This window comes from Myotis nattereri (assembly GCF_964212035.1).
Source record: "Myotis nattereri genome assembly, chromosome: 8".
Lineage (NCBI taxonomy): Eukaryota > Metazoa > Chordata > Mammalia > Chiroptera > Vespertilionidae > Myotis > Myotis nattereri.
In genome coordinates, this window is record NC_138083.1 from 20,173,546 (window position 1) to 20,195,641 (window position 22,096).

Consider the following 22,096-nt stretch of genomic DNA (forward strand, 5'->3'; position numbering starts at 1 on the left):
TGGTAATTTTGTAAAGCCTTTGTAAGAAATGGAACTGAAAAAATCCAGTGGATGGGAAGGAAAGTGAGTCATTGTAAACCATTCCTCTTGCCTTTTTAAGAAAGACATCTGGCTAAAATATTTTGTTGCTGAAGATGCAGTGGATTATAAAGATAATAATCCCAAGCATCCTTTGTATTGTGGTTTACAATGTACAGTTCTGTCTCATGTATTGTTCCTGGGAGCCCATGGTGATTCTCCTGGGATGGAGGAATTGTCATCATCGATCTTCATTTCATGTTTAGGAATTTAACTCAGGAAGGATCACTTGATTGAGAATGAGAGCTCAGACCCAGACCTTCTCCAGAATATATACGTTCTTTCCGCAATGCCAGAGTCAACTTTCTAGTCATGGTTATTCTTGACATTGGGTAAATTTTAAAATTGATTTTTTAAAATAAAAATGACTGTAGTAGGGATGAGTATTTGGAAGAATTGTTAAGTTGATTCTTTCCGACTTGAAAGTTTTTTTCTTGGAATTTCTAGACATTAAAGATTATTCTTTTTATGAGTTTGGGGGGCTTTTGTTTGTTTTTCCAAGAATTGCCTTACAAGTTTCTTTATATTTCCATTCTTTCCTTGCATGGATCTGTCTTTTTCTTTTTTCTTCTTCTCTTTGCATTTTTAAATCATATGGAAGAAAAATATGGATACAGTTATAGTGTGACTACAGTATAGATAATCTTGTATAGTCAGTGTTGTTTCTAAACTAGAAGGTTAAAGAGTACAGTATGCTCTTCAGAAACCTGATTAAGAGAATCCCCACTCCCCACTTTCATTTCTTCTGGACCTTAAACTTCTTCAGCACAGTTTGAATCAAAACAAGGTATCAGCAAAAACCAGTGAATGAAAATGAGTGGTTCTTTTCATGGTTAATGAAAGACATTGTAAAACTTGACTTTCCTTCCTGGGGGCTCTTAACTACCTATAATTGTGTTTGGTAATGGACCCACTTAGCAATTGTCGCCATGTTCTCAGTCATTCCAGACCCATTATTTAATTATATTTTAAATCATCCATTTAATGATAAGTTCTCTAGCAACAATGACCATCAAAGGTACTAACTAGTCTTTGGTGATCTAGAGAAAGATGGCAACATTTTTAATAATTTCAAATGGAAACATTCATCAGATAGCCAGTATTTCTAAGTCCTGAAACAGTGTTGATCATCTCAGGTCTATATGGATGGACTAATCTATTCTGGTAAGTCTCGTGGATTAGAAATGTTAGCCAAACCTTTTGTATTTACCCAAAGGCCACTAGGATAGATAAGATATTCCACAAGCGTCTGTCTAATATGGTATCATTTTCTGAGTAACTTATCCTTAAAGATATATATCAGAATTAAAGAAATACTCCTTATTTGAAAACACTTACTTCCATTTCTGGATGTGAGTATTCTAAATTCACTTTACAATAAAATTAGGTTGCCCTAGCTGGTTTGGCTCAATGGATAGAGCGTCGGCCTGCAGACTGAAGGGTCCCAGGTTCGAATCCAGCCAAGGGTACATGCCTGGGTTGCGGGCTCGATCCCCAGTAGGGGGTGTGCAAGAGGCAGCCAATCAATGATTCTCTCTCATCATTGATGTTTCTATCTCTCTCTCCCTCTCCCTTCCTCTCTAAAATCAATACAATATACTTAAAAAAATAAAATAAAATAAGGTTGGCACCACTCCCTCATGCCAGGCTGCTGTCCTCCATTGGACAGGATTGGGCAGGGTATACCCATCCCATGTCTTAGCAAAACCCAATTCATTCTGTGTACTAAGCCTTCACAACAGCCTGGCGTTCACACCAGGTCCCTTCATGGCCTAGGCAGGCTTCACCTGCTGGAGAGAAATATGAACATGTCTTGCTTGACTCTTCATCATATAATTTGCACCACACGAGTTACCTTTATTTCCTGTTTCTTGTAATGTGGCTTATATTTGAGAATGTAACAGATCCTTGTCTTCTCTGCCCCACACTGTTTTCAAGGTGTTGGAGCATAGTAGGTGCTTGATACATAGTAGCTCTAATTGGAACTATTACTATGGTGTGTGTGGTTGAATATATGAGGGATTAACATAAAGAAGGGAGAATTAATAGTTTTGTTAAATAAATCTGAAAAACAACAACTGTGTTTTATAAGTAAAGCTTGGCTATTTGGCTCTAGGATATCAGACATCAGTCCTTAGGTCTGACCTTGACATAGTCAAAACATATACTGAATTCAGCCATCTGGTGCATCATTAGAGGCTTAGGGAGCAATGTTGATGACTCCCTGGAGAATTGGCCCCTTCCATGCCCTCTGCACTGCTGACAGTGGATGTTGAAGCCACTTCCTATTAATTTCCTTAATCTTCCCCTTTTGAAGGAGACAGCCTGAGCAGGAAGAAAAGATTCTAATTTGAATATTACAAGGTAGCCTGTGGTCTGTCTGCTTCTTTCCTCTGAGGACCCAACTATAATGTTTCCCCAACAACTGGGAAAAAAATAACGTATTTGTTGACACAGAACATTATTTCATTGAAAGCTTCTGAAAAATACTTCTTTGTATCTTAAAAGACAGTATTTCTAATGTATAGCAATGTAACCCCGGTTACTAATTATGTGCTTTTCCTTGACCCTTCTCTTCTAAGTAGCTCCACAGTTCATTTAAAACCCCTTGAAGTGTCCTACGGAGTTACCCCTGCCAGACCTGCTGTAAGACGTGCTTCTGAACACCGCCTCTCATGTCCCCTTGCCTCCTTCTGCGATGTGTCACCGGCTCCCCTTGCAAGTCCAAGAATCTTCTTTGCTACATGTAGAGAAACTGTGACTGATTCCAAAATAAATACATAGAAATTTGAAAGCTCCCTTAAATAATGGGATAACATATGATACAGCACACTTGTCTTGTATAAAACTCAAGAGAGTCAAGATATAACTATTTTCAAAAAAATAAAATAAAATTTATGAGACAGTCACAATAGTTTTCCTTCCTGCGTTTAGGAAAAGGACAGGAACCTTTCACACTACATCCTGAGACTTCTACATTCCTCATGCAATTGACTCCAAAAAGTAATTTCTAAAACTTACGTTGGAACAGAGATTAGATGTAGACACACACTCATTTGATGTTTCTTCTGTTTGCTTATACTTTTGCTCTGAGGCCTTCAGATCTTTATTCTCCATTTATTCATGTCTGCAGTTTTTCTTTTCTCTGTACTTAACATTTAGTTACTTTGAAATCATTGAGATTGAAGCCAACGGGTGAGAGCAGAGGGTCTAACGGTATTTGTTGTCTCCAACATGCAAGATTCTGAAGAGAAATAGCCACCTTCTCAGCAGAGGTTTGGTGCACTTTCCTGTCTGATCCTGATTGGGGTGGTGTCTCCTGTAGCCCATCTAGACCCATTGCTTGAGCTACCTGTGCAGGTGCTGGTATGTAAGGGGCCATCTTAGATTTAGGCGAACTGCTTGATAAGATCCAATTCCTCCCAGATCACTGGTCCCTGCTTAACTCATACACCCAGTCAGTGAAGGCAGGGATTTTCTTTCTCATCTATCACCTTACCCACTTGGCCACAACTACACAGGATTTTTTTTCTTTATTTTTTTTAAATATATATTTTATTGATTTTTTACAGAGAGGAAGGGAGGGGGATAGAGAGTTAGAAACATCAATGAGAGAGAAACATCTATCAGCCGCCTCCTGCACACCCTCTACTGGGGATGTGCCTGCAACCAAGGTACATGCTCTTGACTGGAATCGAACCTGGGACCCTTCAGTCTGCAGGCGGATGCTCTAACCACTGAACCAAACCGGTCAGGGCGGATTTTTTTTTTTTCTTTAATGGATCTATGAGCCTGAGCTTCAAACAACTTTCTTTTTATTAGGGATTGATTTTGAATGTACATATTCTTGGAAATAGAAAACGTTCTATCTTAAACGGCCTAGATAGACCATCAGTTCTAGTCTTATCCCACTTTGAAAGTGGACTTATAGAAAGAGAAAGTCAAGGCAGCACTTACTAACTTTAGAATGTAATGCAGCTAGAGTGGAAAAAAAACAAACCTTGGTTCAAAACATAATGTAATTGAAAAATTAAAGGTCTTAGAAATTCCAGATACTTTGTAAAAGTTACTTTGTACTTCCATGATCTGGCTCTCTGCATGGCACGTAGTTGGTGCTCAATAAAAGATAATCAATATTGATTGTGTATCAATAGAAAGTTAAAGTTAAGTCTCCATTGCTTAGGTAACCTGGGCCATTTTGACCGCAGTTCTTCCTCAGTAAAATTCATGGTATTTAGATAGCAATGTCCATATTCATAGTTTTTCTCTCTCAGTGTCCCCATCACTTAAAATCCTGCGGTAATGATCAGTTTACTTGTCAGAGTTTGCCTCACCAGAAGTCCCACAGGGCCGGACACTGCCTTGTTCATGGTTGGGTCCCTGCCATGTCATTGGGATTTGATAAATATACCCCCCTTCCATAGACACAGAGAAACTGAGGGGCAGAGGCGATGGGGAAGTGTTGCTCAGAGATCACATCCTCCCACAGGGATTTGATTCTGAGTGTCCTCTTTCTCGCTCTGCGTTTTTGAAGTCAACGGACTGCTTCAGGGAAGCAGGTAACTGTATACTTTCAATACCAAGTGTATTACCCTTGTTGGTATTGTCATCTACACGAATAAGACACATTGTAATACATACACTGTTGTAGTTGATCGAAGAAAAAATACTGAATTGCCTGCCTGCCTTCTTCCTTTTCCTCATTCTCACCTCGTTGAAAAAGCGTCTGTAACTGTACAGACATGGCTCCTCATCAAATCAGCTGCAGTGTTGCCCCTTAGGTCTAGACCCTGGGAGTATCCAGGTTCCTGCTAAGGTAGAGCCAGGGGGTCTTTAATTCTCACTGGAAATATCAGTTGCTAGCTGCTACTTAAAATTCCCTCGGCAGTATTCCCTTTTCCTGGAGTTGTTCCAAAATACAGTGTGCTCCCTACCCCTAATCCAACCCGCAGCGCGCGTACACGTACACACACACACACGCGCGCACACACATGCAACAAGTTGAATTGCCAAGTAATTGTGTCAGATTTTGAAGAGAGATTATGTTCCTACTCGAAAAATACAGTTATTAAGCATGGCATAGGAGGTTTTAGGGCTTAGGCAGCAGAGCAAGAACTTCATGGGTAAGCCATCATTTATAGGTCAAAAACATTTCTTAGCAGTGAATGTGTTCTTTGAAAAGAAATAAAACCACCAAATTATTTCTCAGCCTTTTTACTTTTAAATTGAAAAACGTATTTCATGTTTCAGGAAATGTCTGCACTTAAATTTGGAACTATGCTATCAGTGAATTGAAAGGTTTTTGGCCATGCACATGTTGAGAAACTCACTTCTTAAGAGTTTCCACTATAGTTTTTGACATCAGGGACAACTAATTCGGTGCCCCAGTATGATAAAATGAATGGTTCACGTTTTGGGTGGCCAGCCACGCAGGGAAATTAAGGTGCTCTAGAAGACTTTGGGAAAGTCATATGATGCCCAAACCCTTTACACCGTCTGCTAGGTGACAGCAGTGATCTGTGACCAAGTGTACGCCTCTGTGTCACCCAGAAATCAGAGCACTCTCTCCCTCAGAGATCACATCCTCCAGCTGGGATTTGATTCACACACACACACACACACACACACACACGCACGCACACGCACGCACATGCGCGCGTTTAGGTTGGGCCTTTCATGTTACACCTGGCTGAGGATCCATGAAGCCCGGACCCCTTTCTCTCTGAGAGAAAGGGAGTGAATTGCCAACTGTTTTCTTCTTAGTCATAGTAGGTTATACTGCATAACTGTGGAGTTTTCATCTTCAATTCTGAATATACTGAAGTGTTCATCAGCTCAATGTATCTGAGATGGATGACATTATTTTAAAATTTCACTATAGCAGTGTGGCGCAGCGGTGACATAGTTGAGCTAGGTTAGCCCAAGTTCAAATGCTGGCTCTCCTCTTACCCCTGTAAGTTTCCTAAACTCTTAGCCTTGGGCTCCCGTCTGATAAATAGAGTACTGTGAGGATTACATGCAACAATGCATATAAACCATTAAGTGGAGTTCTTGGTATATAGTCAGTATTCAACAAATGCAACTATAATTATGATCATACTTATTTTATTACTGCTATTGTTTAAAAACCCATTTTCTTATGTTTTCTAAAGCCCCAGGTTAGTGCAAATGATAAGGATTGTTCAGAGACTTCCATTCACACTCCAGAGAACTCATTTTGAAGATTTATTTTTTTTCATAATGCCTATTCCTCAAACCCCTCTGGCTTCCCACCATCCAGACCATAAATAATTGTCAGGGCCAAGTAGATTATTAATCAAATGGAGCCTAAAGAAAATACTTGGGATTTGTTTTAATTGTGGCTGAAAGAGCTTTCCACGCTACACTGGCTTATAAAGATGCCTGGAAGTTAAAAATGAAGTAAATTTGAGTAAAATCTCCAGCTTTTGGAGCATTATGTACATCAGCCTGAGAGTCTGTGAAGAAAAAAGAAGTCAGATAATCAACACTTTTCAGAGAGAGGAATCTGTTTTAGACCAATTTTTTTTTTTTAAGTTGGAATATGTAATCTGTCCCTTTCTTCGTTTGTTCTTATTAAATTGGAAGGAACTTCAAAGGCAAACAACATTTTGAAGTGCTTTTGCCCTAACTCTTGGGGATAATATACCTAAAGAACTGGTCTTTTGTTGTGAGAGAGACTTAGCATTTTTCTTTCAAAGGCAATCATCATTTTTCTAAATAAACTCCACCGGTTTGATGCTCTTTTCTCTACTTGAAACACATTTTCTCCTGTCTGCCCAAGCAGGGTATTTGCAATTGAGTGATCTTGCTTCTCTTTGTTCTCCCCATCTGATGTGCCTTTGATAGCGGATGGTTTCTCGCTCTTTGGGAGCAAGTCCAGATGACCTGAAGGACCCGATTAAAATCAGCATCCCTCGCTATGTTCTCTGCGGGCAAGGCAAGGACGAGCACTTCGAGTTTGAGGTCAAGGTAAGTGTTTGCTCTTCTTTACTCGTCTTGAGGAATGGAGGCTTGTGGCCAGGCAGTGCTTTCCTCTGGCTTTTATGTAAAAGGAGAAGAGGATACATGTGTGTGTCTTGTTTTACAAACTACTGGCCACGCCCTTCCTTAAGCCAGTATGTGAAAGTCTTAACTGTGTAGCGCAGGGAGAAAAGTTATCCTGTAGAAGGTGGTGGTGGTTGGGGAGTCAGGCAGACATGGAAGTTGCTATCACTCCCCAGCCTCACAGGCAGGGTGACCAGCCATCCCAGGGGACCCAGGATTTTCCTGCATTCTGCATTGAAAGGTCCATGCCCTGGGCAACCTGGTGTGCCAGGCAAGCCAGACAGTGGTCACCCTACCCAGGGGCTTGGGCTCAATGTTCTTATCAATCAAAATGGGAATAATACTATTTATGTCATGGGATATCAGTGCATATAAAGTACTGAGTATAGTGTCTGGTATGAGATAAACAGTTATAGCTATTGCTATTATTTCTATTGCTGCTCTTATTGTTGTTTTTATTATTACTAACAGAAGATTTCCTAATCTGTCTTAGGTATTATTCAATTTATACTACTTTTCAGGAAGAGATGTGTCTCTTTCCTTACATCATACTTTCCAAAATAATGACTTCATCTTATTCCTAATTTATTTCTATTGACTCATAACAGGCACTTCATTAAATATTGTTGGCCACCATCCCCTCCTCAAGGAATTAATGACTAATCACGCATCTTCATTTTCAAGGGTAGAGGAGGGTACTGATGTAATGACATTCACCAAAGTCACCAGTCTATGGCTGCACAAAGGTGTTCTCAGAGGGGGTCTCGGTCAGATAAACACCAGGCTGGGAATCTGGATGCTGACTTTTAGGCTCTGGTTCTACTGAAGTTAACTGAATGACCCTAAGTGTTTTATCTTCCCTGAGCCTGTTTCCTCAGAGGTGAAGTGAGGACAATGGATAGTACCTTGGATTTCCAAATTTCTTCTTAGCTAAGCCCTTGGTGGAGCTGCTACTGGGGGAGGCTGGGGAGGGAGTCTGAAGCCGGCCCTCCTCGCTTCCCTGCTGAGATGAACCTTCAGAACCCCTGGGCCCCAGGTGATTCCTCCCTTTAGGTACGCATGTTCTTTCAGTCTCCCTGGAGAAACAGTGCAAATAATTGCTGCTATATGGTGTCCTTGATCCAGTAATCTCCCCTGTCCCTGATTTAACGCCTCATTGCTGCTCAGTTCCTTTTCAGCCATTTGAAATTGTGTGTGTATATGCGTGTGCTGTGTGTGTATGTGTGAGTAGAACTCCTATTGTGCATACATGTACTGGTCTATACATACATAGGCATAATTTCTGAAGCTGTGTTTGTATTATATCCCTATTTTTAAGTAGAGGACAAAGACTGGCTTTTACCAGCTCAGATTTTTGAATTCTCCAAAAAAGAGCTCAACAGCTGTGGAAGGCATGCAATGATTTTAATGGGCCTAGATTTATTTTATTTTAATAGATAAATGTTTTAATAAAATACAACTATTAAACCAATTTCATGCATAAAGTTTAAGATATGGATACTTAATTATTTTAAAACTGGGTTGACTTAGTATGATCTAATTTATAGGTGGAATTGAAGTATGGTAGCAACCATTTCAGGTGGAAACTGTAGTTTAACTCTAACCCTGTTGTTTGGCTTAACAATAGAAAGCTTACTTTGATTTTCTAAATTGTATAAGTCATCCCATTCGATTGAATGCCTTATTGATTGAATGACTATTCCATTGATTGTTATCATACTGGTCTTAGAGAGCACATTCTTCTGTACCTGGGAAACAGTACAGCACAATTACCCTAAATTGTTTTAGTGGCCACAGGTGGTGCGTTCCAGCTGCCTCAGTGGTCCCGAGACCAGGACAGCACAATTACTCTAAATTGTCCTGACAACTCAGTTGTCGGGAGACCCGAGGGCTCCAGATAATGTGTTTCTATCAGCTCAGTGATCCAGAGACCCAAAACTGTAATTTAGATAACATGCCTAAGTTTAACCCAGGTTACCTAAGGACTCTAGATAATGTATTTCTGTCAATTCAGTGACCCCGAGACCCGAAACTGTAATTAACATGCTTAATTCTGCTTCTGTAATTTGCTTTTTTGTGAGCCAGGTGCCACATTCCAAACCCTGGGATGTAATCAATACCTTTGTGATTTTTGCCTATATAAGTCTGGTTTTGCCATGATCTTATTACTATGAGATTTGGGGATGACCCCTCATAGTCCCGGATTGCAATAAATGTGACTCTTTAATTCGACTTCTTGAGGCGTCCTTCTGTGATTCGCGGGGTACATTACAACAGAATCTGAAAAACAAACAAAAGCCCAATCTCATAGATACAGAGAACAGACTGGTGACTACCAGAGGACTGGGGGGCTGGAGGCGGGCAGAAGAGAAATGGGTGGAGCCCAAAGGCTGCAGTTATAAAATGAATATATTTAATAAGACTGTATTCCATAGTGATTATAGTTAATAATACTGTATTCCATATTTTAAAGTTGCTAAGAGAGTGAAAATTTTGTGTAACTATGTATGATAACAGATGTTAACTATATTTATTTGGTGATCATTCGCAATATATATGTACATATTTAATCACTATGTTGTATACCTGAAATAATACATTATATTGTCAATTATATCTAAAAAAGAAAAACTAAGTTGATTTAAATAAAAACTTCATGCAAATAATACTCCAGGCCATATGCAAATCTGGCCAAAATTATGAAGATGCTACCGTAAAGGCAACTTAGAGAAAGCACAGAAAATCACAGGAGGCCTTTTAGAGTTCGGGCTTTCACTTCGAAATATGAAGTCCAAATCCAAAGAGTTTCACTTTCTTTGAACTTAACAGAGTCAAGTTCTGAAAGCATGTCACTGTTCTGCTTCCTCTTTATGCTTACCCCAATGCTATCGTCATTAGCACCAGCAATGGCCTGGGAGCATTTCCTGGAGAATTCCTAGCTCCCCATGGGAGCAGGGCTGCCTGATGTGTTCACAGGGGAGCTGAGGGCCTCACATTCTCTGGGGGTTACCCAGTCACAGAATGTCAGGGTCCAGAATTAGAAGCAAGCATAGCATGAATATGCTGTCTCTCCCTTAACAAAATGAACAGAAATGGCCGAGCTCCGGCAAAGGACTAGCTGCTGGAATAGGGCTGGGTGCACTGCCATCCTGTCCCGTCTCCTCTGGTACCCTCAGCAAGTCAGGCACCCTCATGGCAAAGGTGATGATGAAACCACCCACTGGGTATGCAGAGTGCATGAGCTTAGGTATGGAAAGTGCTTAGAGCAGTGCCTGCCACATAATAACTGCTGGATAAGAGTTTGTTATTAGAAATAAATTAATTAATTTTAAAAAGATTATGCCCTTGGAGTCCTCTTAATGACTCCCAGTGTTCAATTGTGTCTTTATAAGGATTTTGTATTTTCAAGGTTTCTTTTTTATTATTCTCCCTCAATATTTTGACTTTTAACATTGAGTATGCAACCTTCTCCTACCATCATTTGACTATTACATGCAGAGGCAGTGTTTTCTAGAACAAATAGTCACACTTAGAGAAGAGCTTGGCTACTCCTAGTTCTTCTCTTGGTGAGCCAGTAGCTTTAAGAAGTCTAAGGTAAAAAGTATTAATTGTAAAAGAGTCTGTTCTATTTAGTTTTAGATCTTCTTACAAAGAAAATCTCCTGGTAATGTATATAGATATGCTATTACATTCTGTACTTTAGAAAAATATTTGCTGCTTCTCCTTAAAAAAATGTATAATTTTATTTTTCCTCCGCCCTCCCATGATGCTCTTAACAGTCTTCTGAGGTCCTGAAGGCACTTAGCAGGGCATGGTGCGCTCTGTGATCAGCAGAGCAGGGTCTTGACACCCACTTGACTATGCAGCTTGCTGGTGTTTGCTGCCAGTCCATCTAGCTTAGATGGCAGGCCCCAGGGAGCCTGGGAAGAGATGGCACATGGACGAGTGGCTGCCCTGGAATTCACCTTTCAACTCTTCCTAAACCCTCCGGTTCCTCAGCCTCCTACCTTTTTCTGCCCACCCTTATTTAGATAGAATTTATTAGTTATTTAAATAATTCCTTCTTCCTGGCCATTTTCATTTTCATCCCCAATCTGGTAACTTCAGTGGGCTGTTCATTGAGGAATGAAGCGGTGGTGAGCCTTGGACTGGAATGTGAAAGGGATGCTCAAGGTGGGGTTCCGGGAGTGGCCTTTGGGGGAGAAAGTGGTTCTCCAATGCTCATCTGACCCCTGATGGGGCCTGAGGAAGTTTCTATCACTGGACTTTAAAATTAGGAAAACAGCTTTTCATGAAACTGAAAGATATTAACTCGAGAAGACTGTCTCATAGCTTCTTTACTTTGGGGATGAAAGACAACTTTTACGAAAAAAACACACACGGTGATAATAGCTAAGTATATAGGTTTTTGGGTTTTTGCTCACATTTTTTCAGTCAACTCTGTTGTACCATAATATACTTGCCATGAAACGGACCCATTTTAAGTGTAGTTTGATGAGTTTAGATGTATGTATACACCCATGTAACCAATTAAGATTTAGAACTTTTCAGTCATTCCAGAAGTTTCTAGCCAGCGCCTACGCCCTGCCACAGGCGAGCGCTCATTTGCTCTCTGTGGGTCAGAGCAGTTGTGTCTGTCCACACCTGCCTTGTGAGTGGACCGGGCAGCACTTTCTCTTTTGTGCCTGGCTGCTTTCACTTTATGTGATGTTTTGGAGACTCATCAGTGTAGCTGAGTACAACAGTAATTTGTCTCTTTTAATCACTAAAAAGCATCGTCTTATGTGGGTGCATCACCATCTGTAGGTTGGTGTTTGTTTTAATGTCCTTCTTTGACAATACAAAAGTGGTCATCTCCATGTTGTACCCCCCTCTTTATTCTGCTGGTCCTTGGACGACACAGGCCCGGGAAGCCCTGGGTCAGGACATCAGCTCCCATTGTCCATGCAGTTACACCTTCCCGTGCAGCCCAATAGCACATCCCTCTGGGGCTGTGTCCATAGTCACTTCCAGAGATGGATGTCTTGCTCGCCAATGGGAGAGACAGGCCGAGAAGCTGAGGGGTGCCAGTTGGGCTGCTCTCTGAGAGCACATTCGTGCTGAATATCACTGCGTGTCCCGCTGGTCGCGGAATGTCCCTGCATAGTACGTGCTGGCACCAAACCGCAGGTGACACCACTGGCTGGACCAAAGCAGTCATTTTACCTCCTGCTTCAAGTGCTTCTCAGTGACTGATATGTGAAATCCATTACACCGCATTATTCTTGCCTTTTTCTGTTACCCAGGGTTTCAGGATGGATAGAATTTTATTTTTAAGTGACATTTCAGCGTGATGCAAAACACCGGCCTAGAAACTCGGTAGTTAAGGCTGATAAAGGCTGTCACACCCTTGTTATAGAAATAAGCTGATGTTTTCAGCGTTGCTTGAAATGTCCAGCCTTTTAATTTACATATTAACATGGTAATATAAAGAGACAAGCCAACACTGGTGTGTGTTTTCAAATATTTTGTTTCCTGAGAGTTTTTATTCCTGTGAAAACTAAAAGATTGTCTTTGGGTTCCTTCCCTAGAGCGGTGACATCTACTGTCCCCCCGCAACCCCCTCCCATCGCCTGGTTTACTGCTTTTGCAGCAGGGATCACAGCCCTCAGTCACGCTTGTTGTGTTTATTGCTCACCTTCCCTGTAGATGTGCACTCCATAGCCCTGTCAATCTGCAGCATCGGGTGCCCAGTCCTCGCCCAGGGCCTCACTGGAAATGGTCACCCAGGGAGGTTGCTCAGTACCATGACCCACAGCCCTGCCACAGGCGTTCTCACTGGACACAGCCTGCTTAGAGCTTCGGGATGTGGTGACCATATGTCCTTTGTAAACAGCCCCCCAGCCCAGCCCCCTTCCCGCTATGGGCTCTTCATGTTCTGTCTGCAGATGGTTCAGTCAAAGGTTAGTCTTCTCACTCCTTGCCTTCTGCAGGATGCGGCTGGCTCTCTAGCCATCCGGTGAGGGTGTGGGCAAATCACGTGTCTTGACTGTGTTTGAGTCCAAGACATCTGATGCCTCCCACCTCCCTGCCTCCCTCCCACCTTCTCCACTCTGCCCTCCAATATACCTGTGCACATGTACATACGCATACATAAACACGTGTGCACACTCACACACACACACGCACACACACACACACACAGCATGTGTGCACACGTCCTGGCTCTGGCAGTCGCCAGCACCCGAAGTGTAGTTAAGTTATGTTCTGGGCTGTCTGCAGAGAGGGGTAGACGACCTGCCCACTGTCCACCTCTGGGTCCACCTCTGGGCACGCTCCAGCCCTTGCTCCTGGGAGTGCATGGCATAGCACCCTCTCCTTCAGGAGCCTGGCCCCTGTCACACTCCCCGTGCTGTTCAGGTCCGGCAGGGCTCCCCTCTCCTTGCGGGGCTGCAGGCAGTCAGCCCTTTTGCCTGGAATCACTTTGGTCCATCTGCTGATCAGGGCTGCCCTTTACCTCGAATAAACAACATCCAGACCCAACCTGTCCTATTTTTAACCATCTTATTCTTGTTCAAGGCAGCAGTCTCCTCCTCTTGCCCCAAATGCCACCTCGTTTGTCTGTACGTCCTGGTCAGTGGCCTGAACAGAAAGGGAGAAGCAGAGAGAACAAGGATAGTGAGTGACAGCATGAAAGAGTGACCTAAAGGGAGTTTCCAGCAGGCAACCCACAAATAATTCCCGAGAACCCAAGGCAGTGGGGCTGTTCCCTTTCCAGTCACGTGGGCTAGACATGTGGTGAGCCCTCTCTGCTAATTCCAGTCATTGCAGCCCTGGAACTGGGAGGTGCTGAGCGCTCTCATGTCTGCTGGGCCTCCCTAACAGAGGGCCCCTGAAGGTGAGAAGCTGTGAGTTACAAAACTTGACATTTTCGTATCTTGCTTTTATAACTGAAGGACCACGTGATAGGGACTCCGGTACCAGGTCTGGTGGCACTTCTTAACTTAAGGCTGTGGGAGCAAACCGGCGGTGGGTGATGTTTATTATTTTGGCCTGAACAGGTGTTTAAAGTTTTGAGTGAGTTGTCAACATTTAAAACTTGGGAAATCAGACATGGAAATCCAGACTTGCCAAGTTTCTGTAAAATGTCAGACAACACAGGGACCCCGGGCCGCCAATCCCACCGGGCAGCACCGACCCGAGCGCAGGGGCCCCTTCGAGTCAGGCTGGTGCTTCCGCTTTGCCACACACCCCAGAGCCCCCTGTCCCAGAGGGGTCACCTATTAGAGGGGTAGCCGCTAGGTTCACACAGAGGCCCCGAGCACTGTACTCAGGGGCTCACTGACCTAATGAAGTCCCTGATCACGCAGTTTATTAAATCAGTTTAAATGCCCACAGAGAAGCCTGGGAAGGAGGGGCAGGTAGGCAGAGCACACTACCTGACCCAGGGACACACCGTGTTCACCCGTCCTCTCTCTGCCACCAGGGTCTTTCCCACTGTGCTTACCAGGACAGAGTTTTGAGCAAGAAGCCTTGGCAGACACAGGGTACCCAGGGCAACGCACGCTGCCCTGTGGGCGCATGGCTGCCGATGGCTTGCTGAACAGGTCTAGTTCTCACGGGCATTTCTTGGGTAGAGCACACGTGGGACCAGGCTGGTTGTCACCAAGAATCGTCAATTCAGAGTTGACATAATGTCGGCCCAACGCAGGCATGACCATGACTTAACACTTCCTGTATCTAAGTAGCATTCCTGTTGTTTCTGTCATATTTATTTTTTCTATGTTTGGCATGTCATATAGGTTATTGGGCTATGTTTAGCACATCTTACAAATTCTGTTGAGTCTCACAAACTGCTTGCTCACTGGTTATCTGTTCTCACATATTCTGTGAGATTTGCCTGTAATGCATAAGCTTCCAGCTTACTTACTGGCTGTGTTTAGCCCTTCTTCTGAGCTTCATCCATCCTCTGTAGCATGGCAGGATTGAATGAGCTCACATAATATGCAGGTGCCTGCTCTGCTCCCTGATATCTTACAGTCGCAGGGCCTCCTAGGGTTTCCTTCCTGACTGATCCCTGTATGCATCTGAGTTTGCAACATCTTTTCAAGGGAGGACACGGACATCTATCACACACCTTCCTCATCCTTTCAGGCACTTTGCCAGACATTTCCACAAATGAGGAAAATGTAGCACAAAGGGGGTTTTACTTGCATTTAATGAATTAGGAAATTATGAGTGACTTGCCAAAGGCCACACCGCTAGTAAGCACATCCAGGTACCGAATGTCTGTGTGAGATCTAAGTCTTCTAAGCCATACTGATTTCCTTACTTACTTATTTTAATGCACCTTCTAGATGTCTCTGATTACTTCACTTTTTAGAAGTTGAGGCCATCTTTTAGTTTTGTCTTAGATATGGTGGCTGTTTCCAAATCCTTGCCTGTTCCCCAAATTTGCTGTTATCTCTGTGTGTGTTTTAACTTCTTATTTTCAATTCTGGCTGAGTCATGGGTACCCTCTAAATTGGGGCAATTGCTAAGCCTTGGGTCAGCCTGGAGCTTCTGATGGTGGAGAGGCCTGTCAGGAAGCATGAGGAGGAAATGCCCAGAAAATTTGCAGTTAGGGAGTTAAAGCAATCACATCTACAGCCAGAGAAATTTCTCTTTATTTGGCAGAACAGCAACGAGAGCCATTCCAGTCTATTAGATAAACTGTGCACTAATACATCTTTTAGAAATACTCCCAACTTGATGTAATACAAATGTTCAGAAGGATTTGTGAGTTGGCATCTGAACGTCTGCTTGTTAGTAACTTGATAGATCATCTCCCCGCTGTGTTTTAGCGTAGCTGAGATAAATGAAGTGTTGCATATGGTGTGGTCCATTTAGATTCAAATATTCAGCTTGTGTATTATTTTTAAACATAAATAACAAGTGAAAGAAATAACATTGGGGTTTGAAGAACCGTATTTTATCCTTGTTTTTTTTAAGCACCCCTCCCATCTCTTTGAGAACTTTGTCTTTCACTGAAAAAAATTAAGAAAAAAAAAACACATTTATTTTCCCTGTGTTCACACAAAGCAACAAATCTTTTCTATTACTTTTTCTTGGGCAGTGTGTTTACCTTCACAAAGTAATTGCTGCATGTATGAGAAATGATGAAGAAGAAAAGAGATTGAGTCACAAGCACGGAAAAAAAGCAGTCATTACCTTGTGGCCATGCCTTGAATTTCCACTTCATTATTTTTTCTTCTACAAAGATATATTAATATTTTTTCTAATTTCAGAATTTGTGGAGTTTTACATCTCTTCCTAGAATAAACTTCTCTCGAAATAAATCATAAAATGGGTTAAACTCCCTTTCTTGCAATTGCTACCCATGGATACCCTTGCCTTTTACTAGTGCATCACAGAAAACCTTTCTTTAGGAGCATGACCACAGTGCCAAGAGCTGCCATTTACTGAGTACCCAAACACTCTGCTGGTTGCTTCACATTTTTTTTAGTTCATCTGCGGGTTAGGTATCGTGAGTCCATTTTACAGATGAAAAAAATGAGGCCTGGAGGAGCTGCTTAATTTAGCCAAAGCCACACAGCTTATTCGTGACTGGGCTGAGTCAGGACCCACGTCTGTGTCCATCCAGAGCTTTATATTATTTCATTCTCCATTGGTGACTGGTAGAGAGTGCATTCTGTGCATTGCCTCTGAAGATTTGGATAATTTGAAGGAAAATTGCCCAGGCTGTCATTCTCATAACTTCCCACAGTTTCAAAGTAGAATAATTCCCCTTATTCTTCACCTGCTTCACAGAGGTGTTACGGGAAGGGAGAAGTACTTATTAGTAATGATCTTGGATTTGAAAGGTATCCGTTGTATCAGAATCTTAGGGTCTTTGTGCATTCTTTCAGATTTACCTTCAGACTACAAAATAAAGTTAATATACTCACATAAATGGCATCCCTGATTTGAAGGTGCTGAAATTGAAGCATAAAGCAGCCGTTATTCTTCTTGTCGAAGGCTGAGCTTTTGGTCAGCCAGAAAGCCCTGTTTGATTTTGCATCACTTCCTAGTTTGGGGTTCGGTATCAACCAAAAGGCTCCTTTCTTTATGACACACCAGCTTTAGGCCAGGTTCAAAAGCCCAAGGCCAAAGGCTCTCTCTGTGCTTGTTGATGATACATCTGCTCAGATGGATGTCTGGAAGGTTTCCTGGATAATAAAGCTGAATAATCTTCCATCTACGTGGGTCTCCTGTTTTCAGGAATCTTCATTTTTCAAACTCCATATACCTCCTCTCCATGATGCTAACAGGCAGGGGCAGATATGGCATTGGAGCTTAGACTCCCTGCTCCTTCAGCTCCTGGCTGTAAGACCATGCTCCTTCTGTAGGCACCCCACTTCCCTCAGGTGCCCCTGAGATGAAATTTGTGGAGTTAGTGGAGCTTTGGTCTGTGGAGCCCACTGCAATGGCGTGGGGATGTCTGCTTGGTTCAGGAACTCCTTATGCAGCTTTTGGGTGTGATTCAGTGGCAGCTGTTCCCTTGAGTGAGAGAATAGTACCCCTGGGTGGTCACTGACATGGTCTCTAGTCCTCTGTGACCACTTGGCTACAGTCCTCAGCACTCCTTTGGATTTCCTCAAAAGAAAGGTATGTAAACTTTCTTGAACTTTCTCTAGTTCCTCTAGAGAAGGAGATACATTGCACATCTCATAGCAAATGATGAAAATATCCCATTAGGCAATTATGTTCTCCCTCTCCTCTTTCCTAGATACCTTTTGGGAGCTCCAAGTGGTGCCTCTTGCTAAGTGGAGGGATTTAGCTCCAGCTTATGTCTTTGGCTTTTATCATCAAGCTTGCATACCAAAAGGACCTTGACACTCAGTATTTATTTTTAAAAAATGAAAATACTAATGCCAAAAAAAAAAATTGTACTCTTTGTTTACTGCAGCATTATTTACAATAGCCAAGATTTGGAAGCAACCTTGGTGTGCATTGATAGGTGAATGGATAAAGGTGTGATACATATATTCAGTGGACTATGACTCATCCCTAAAAAGAATGAAATCTGGCTATTTGTGACAACAGGAATAACCTAAAGGATATTATGCTAAGTGAAATAAGTCAAACAGAGAAAGACAAATATATACAATTTTGCTTATATGTGGGATCTAAGAGAGAAAACAAATGAGCAAAAAAATAAATAAATAAACTCATAGATACAGATATCAGACTGATGGTTGCCAGAGGGGCAGGGGATGGGGAGATGGCCAAAAAAGATTAAGGGGATTAAGAGGTACAGACTTCCAGTTATAAAATAAATTACAGGGATATAATGCACAACATAGGGAATATAGTAATAGTATTGGAATATCTTTGTGCAGTGTCAGATGGTTATTAGACTTATCATGGTGATCACTTCATAAGGTATATCAATGTCAAATCACTATGAAACTAATATATTGTAATTCAACTATTATTTAAAATTAATTAATTTATTTTTTTATTTTTTTTTTTACTTTGTCCATTTTATCCCCCCGCCCTAGACAGTCCCCTAGCCTCCCCTATCCCCCATGTCTTATGTCCACTGGTTATGCTTATATGCATGCATACAAGTCCTTTAGTTGATCTCTTACCCCCCTACCTCCTGCCCCCCAACCCTCCCCGGCCTTCCCGCTGCAGTTTGACAATCTGTTTGAGGCAGCTCTGCCTCTGTATCTATTATTGTTCAAAAGTTTATAATGGTCTCTATTATCCATGAATGAGTGAGATCATGTGGTATTTTTCCTTCATTGACTGGCTTATTTCACTTAGCATAATGCTCTCCAGTTCCATCCATGACGTTGCAAATGGTAAGAGTTCCTTCCTTTTTAGAGCAGCATAGTATTCCATCGTGTAGATGTACCACAGTTTTCTAATCCATTCATCTACTGATGGACACTTAGGCTGTTTCCAGATCTTAGCTATGGTGAATTGTGCTGCTATGAACATAGGGGTGCATATATCCTTTCTGATTGGTGTTTCTGGCTTCTTGGGATATATTCCTAGAAGTGGAATCACAGGGTCAAATGGGAGTTCCATTTTCAGTTTTTTAAGGAAACTCCATACTGTCTTCCATAGTGGCTGCACCAGTCTGCATTCCCACCAGCAGTGCACAAGTGTTCCTTTTTCTCCACATCCTCTCCAGCACTTGTCGTTTGTTGATTTGTTGATGATAGCCAGTCTGACAGGTGTGAGATGGTACCTCATTGTTGTTTTGATTTGCATCTCTCGGATGATTAGTGACTTTGAGCATGTTTTCATATGTCTCTTGGCTTTCTGAATGTCCTCTTTTGAAAGGTGTCTATTTAGGTCCTTTGCCCATTTTTTGATTGGATTGTTTATCTTCCTTTTGTTAAGTTGTATGAGTTCCCTATAAATTTTGGAGATTAGGCCCTTATCAGATATGACATTGGCAAATATGTTTTCCCACACAGTGGGTTTTCTCGTTGTTTTGTTGATGGTTTCTTTTGCTGTGCAGAAGGTTTTTATTTTGATGTAGTCCCATTTGTTCATTTTCTCTTTAGTTTCAAGTGCCCTAGGAGCTGTATCAGTGAAGAAATTGCTTCGGCATATGTCTGAGATTTTGTTGCCTTTGGATTCTTCTAGAGTTTTTATGGTTTCCTGTCGTACATTTAAGTCCTTTATCCATTTTGAGTTTATTTTTGTGTATGGTGTAAGTTGGTGGTCTAGTTTCATTTTCTTGCATATATCTGTCCAATTTTCCCAACACCATTTATTGAAGAGACTATCTTGGCTCCATTGTATGTTCTTGCCTCCTTTGTCAAATATTAATTGAGCATATTGGTTCGGGCCGATTTCTGGGCTCTCTATTCTATTCCATTGATCTATATGCCTATTCTTGTGCCAGTACCAGGCAGTTTTGAGAACAGTGGCTTTGTAATACAACTTGATATCTGGTATTGAGATCCCACCTACTTTGTTCTTTTTCAGGATTGCTGTGGCTATTCGGGGTCTTTTTTTATTCCAGATGAATTTTTGGAGAGTTCATTCTAGATCTCTGAAGTATGCAGTTGGTATTTTAATGGGAAGTGCGTTGAATTTATAGATTGCTTTGGGTAGTATGGACATTTTAATGATGTTGATTCTACCAATCCATGAACACGGTATGTTCTTCCATCTGTTTATGTCTTCCTCTATATCTTTTTTCAACGTCCTGTAGTTTTCTGAGTAGAGGTCTTTTACCTCTTTAGTTAAGTTTATTCCTAGGTAGCTTAATTTTTTTGGTGCGATGGTAAACGGGGTTGTTTTTATAATCTCTCTTTCTGAAAGTTCACTATTGGTGTATAGAAATGCCTCAGATTTCTTGGGGTTAATTTTGTATCCTGCTACATTGCCAAATTCATGTATTAAGTCTAGTAGCTTTTTGATGGAGTCTCTAGGGTTCTGTATGTATAATATCATGTCGTCTGCAAATAAGGACAGTTTTACTTCCTCTTTTCCAATTTGAATGCCTTTTATTTCTTCTTCTTGCCGAATTGCAATGGCTGACACTTCCAGTACTATGTTGAACAGGAGTGGTGAGAGGGGGCATCCCTGTCTTGTTCCTGTTCTTAGGGGAAACGGTGTTAGTTTTTGTCCATTGAGTATGATGTTGGCTGTGGGCCTGTCATATATGGCTTTTATTATGTTGAGGTATGATCCTTCTACTCCCACCTTGCTGAGAGTTTTTATCAAAAATGGGTGTTGAATTTTGTCAAATGCTTTTTCTGCATCAATTGATATGACCATGTGGTTTTTTTCTTTCAATTTGTTTATGTGATGTATCACGTTTATTGATTTGCGGATATTGTACCATCCTTGCATCCCTGGGATAAATCCTACTTGGTCATGGTGTATGATCTTTCTGATGTACTGCTGGATCCGATTTGCTAAGATTTTGTTGAGGATTTTGGCATCTATGTTCATGAGGGATATTGGCCTGTAATTCTCTTTCATTGTGTTGTCTTTACCTGGTTTTGGTATTAGGGTGATGCTGGCTTCATAGAATGAGCTTGGAAGTGTTCCTTCCTCTTGAATTTTTTGTAGTAGTCTGAGGAGGATAGGTTTTAGTTCTTCCTTGAATGTTTGGTAAAACTCCCCTGTGAAGCCGTCTGGTCCTGGGCTTTTGTTTGCTGGAAGCTTTTTGATGACTGCTTCAATTTCTTCCATAGTTATTGGCCTGTTGAGATTTTTGGATTCTTCCTGATTGAGTTTTGGAATGTCGTATTTTTCTAGGAATTTGTCCATTTCCTCCATGTTGTCTAGTTTGTTGGAGTAGAGCTGGCCATAGTATTTTTTAACAATCGTTTGTATTTCTGTGGGGTCTGTTGTTATTTCGCCTCTATCGTTTCTGATTTTGTTTATTTGGGTCCAAAATTAATTAATTTTTAAAAAGCAACTAAGGACCATGACACTTAGAAACAAAAGGCTCTTAATAGGGGATAACCCACTAAAGGCAATTTAGAGGCCACCTTTTGTTTCTGGCTATGTTTTTCAGGAGTCTCACAACCTGCATTCAATTTACCCCCATAGCGTTTAACACAGCATTTCTTCTCAATCAACAGGAAAGAAATTGGTTAAATGACATTTTTTCTTTCTTTGTTTTACAATGCTTTACCCTCTCCCCTAATGCCTACATTTTAAAAACTTTAAACAGTTACTGATAAGTCAGGAAAGGACTAAAATGCAATTCACTCTACTGACCACATTTCAGGATAGAAAACAAATTGGAAAATGAAGTAGAAAAGTATTTATTGAAAAGAGACTTTAGGCCCCATTGTCTCCATTATTCATTTATTTATCATTGAACAAATATTTGGCACCTGTAGTGTGTGTGTGTGTGTGTGTGTGTGTGTGTGTGTGTGTGTGTCCGAAATCACCAGTGTTGTCTGTCCGCAGAAAGATTTGGTGAGGCTGACCGGGAGTAATTGAATGG

General features: G+C 41.6%; 1 protein-coding gene across 2 annotated transcripts in view; it reads left to right on the plus strand.

Moving 5' to 3' along the window:
- Nucleotides 1–22,096, plus strand: part of KIF16B (kinesin family member 16B) — a gene marked incomplete at its 3' end in the record, with an annotated part of 271,444 nt that overhangs the window by 196,633 nt on the left and 52,715 nt on the right. For both annotated transcript variants that reach the window (XM_081097230.1, XM_081097229.1), the window contains one exon: nt 6,946–7,068. In XM_081097230.1, coding sequence (XP_080953356.1) covers nt 6,946–7,068 — 123 coding nt within the window. The remainder of the gene's footprint in view (nt 1–6,945; nt 7,069–22,096) is intronic.